This window comes from Condylura cristata, unplaced genomic scaffold (assembly GCF_000260355.1).
Source record: "Condylura cristata isolate star-nosed mole 26May11 unplaced genomic scaffold, ConCri1.0 scaffold00091, whole genome shotgun sequence".
Lineage (NCBI taxonomy): Eukaryota > Metazoa > Chordata > Mammalia > Eulipotyphla > Talpidae > Condylura > Condylura cristata.
The window spans coordinates 95003-95878 of record NW_004567192.1 but is presented as its reverse complement, the minus strand read 5'-3'; the positions used below and the strand labels follow the sequence as shown (position 1 = coordinate 95878).

The following is an 876-nucleotide window of genomic DNA, read 5'->3' as shown; positions in this document are numbered from 1 at the left end:
GGGGGCGGGAGCGGACGCAGGGCCCAGTGGGGCCCCCCCACACGCGTCTGGACTCCGCGTTCTGAGCACCCCAGAGGCACCACCCGGCCCAGAGGGGCGAATGCGGGGAGCCCCGGGCCTCGGCGGGCAGAGGGGTCTGAGGAGCCCCCCGCCCCACAGGCCGCAGCAGGCGGCGAGCCTCTGGCGCGGGGCTCGGACATCCCCGCGGGGCCTCAGGCTCAGAGGTGGCGTTTCCGCTTGAGACACCTCCAGACCGGCACGCCAGGGCACACGGACCTGCTCAGGAAAGAGTTCATCTGCTGCAGACACAGGACCAGCACCTTCGCTTTCAAATCCTCGCTGATCTGAGCCGCCACTTGAAGGTTCTGCTCGAACATCTGCAAAGCACACCGCGCCCGGCCCTGACGAGGGCGCGCAGCCCGTGCCGCCCCCCGCGCCCGCAGGACGCCCTGACGCGGGAAACTCGCAGCCTGCCCGCAAGCGCTCAGGCGCCTTCTCAGCCCGCAGCGGCCTGTCGCGGCCACCCGCCCCCCAGAGCCCACGGAGAAGTGACCCGGGTGGCCGCTCCCTGGTGAAGACGGGGGGGGGGGGGGGGCAGGGCAGCGCTGCCGGGCGTGCCCAAGACAGACCACCTCGGCCCCCGGGTGGACCCTGTGGGTGCGAGGACCCCGCCACCGCCGGCCAGGGGCGCGGGTGGCCACACAGGGCACCCAGCCAGCGCAGAAAGGCCAGAGGCCGTTGCCAAGCCGGCACAACGGCGGCCACCCAGGCCTCAGCACAGAGCCGCATACGGAGCGCGGCCGCCCGCCCGCCGCCCGGCACCTGGAACACAATGGCGGGCAGCGTGGTCTGGTAGAAGCCGTCCTGGTCGGCTTC

The 876-nt window shown here is 73.3% G+C and overlaps 1 protein-coding gene across 1 annotated transcript in view; it reads right to left on the bottom strand.

Annotated features, from left to right (window-relative positions):
- EXOC3 (exocyst complex component 3) overlaps positions 1 to 876 on the bottom strand; it is a 7789-nt gene that overhangs the window by 3326 nt on the left and 3587 nt on the right. Inside the window, exons 4-5 of the mRNA XM_012734903.1 lie at positions 823 to 872; positions 222 to 377 (exon numbers count right to left, since the gene is read on the bottom strand). Coding sequence (XP_012590357.1) covers positions 222 to 377; positions 823 to 872 — 206 coding nt within the window. The remainder of the gene's footprint in view (positions 1 to 221; positions 378 to 822; positions 873 to 876) is intronic.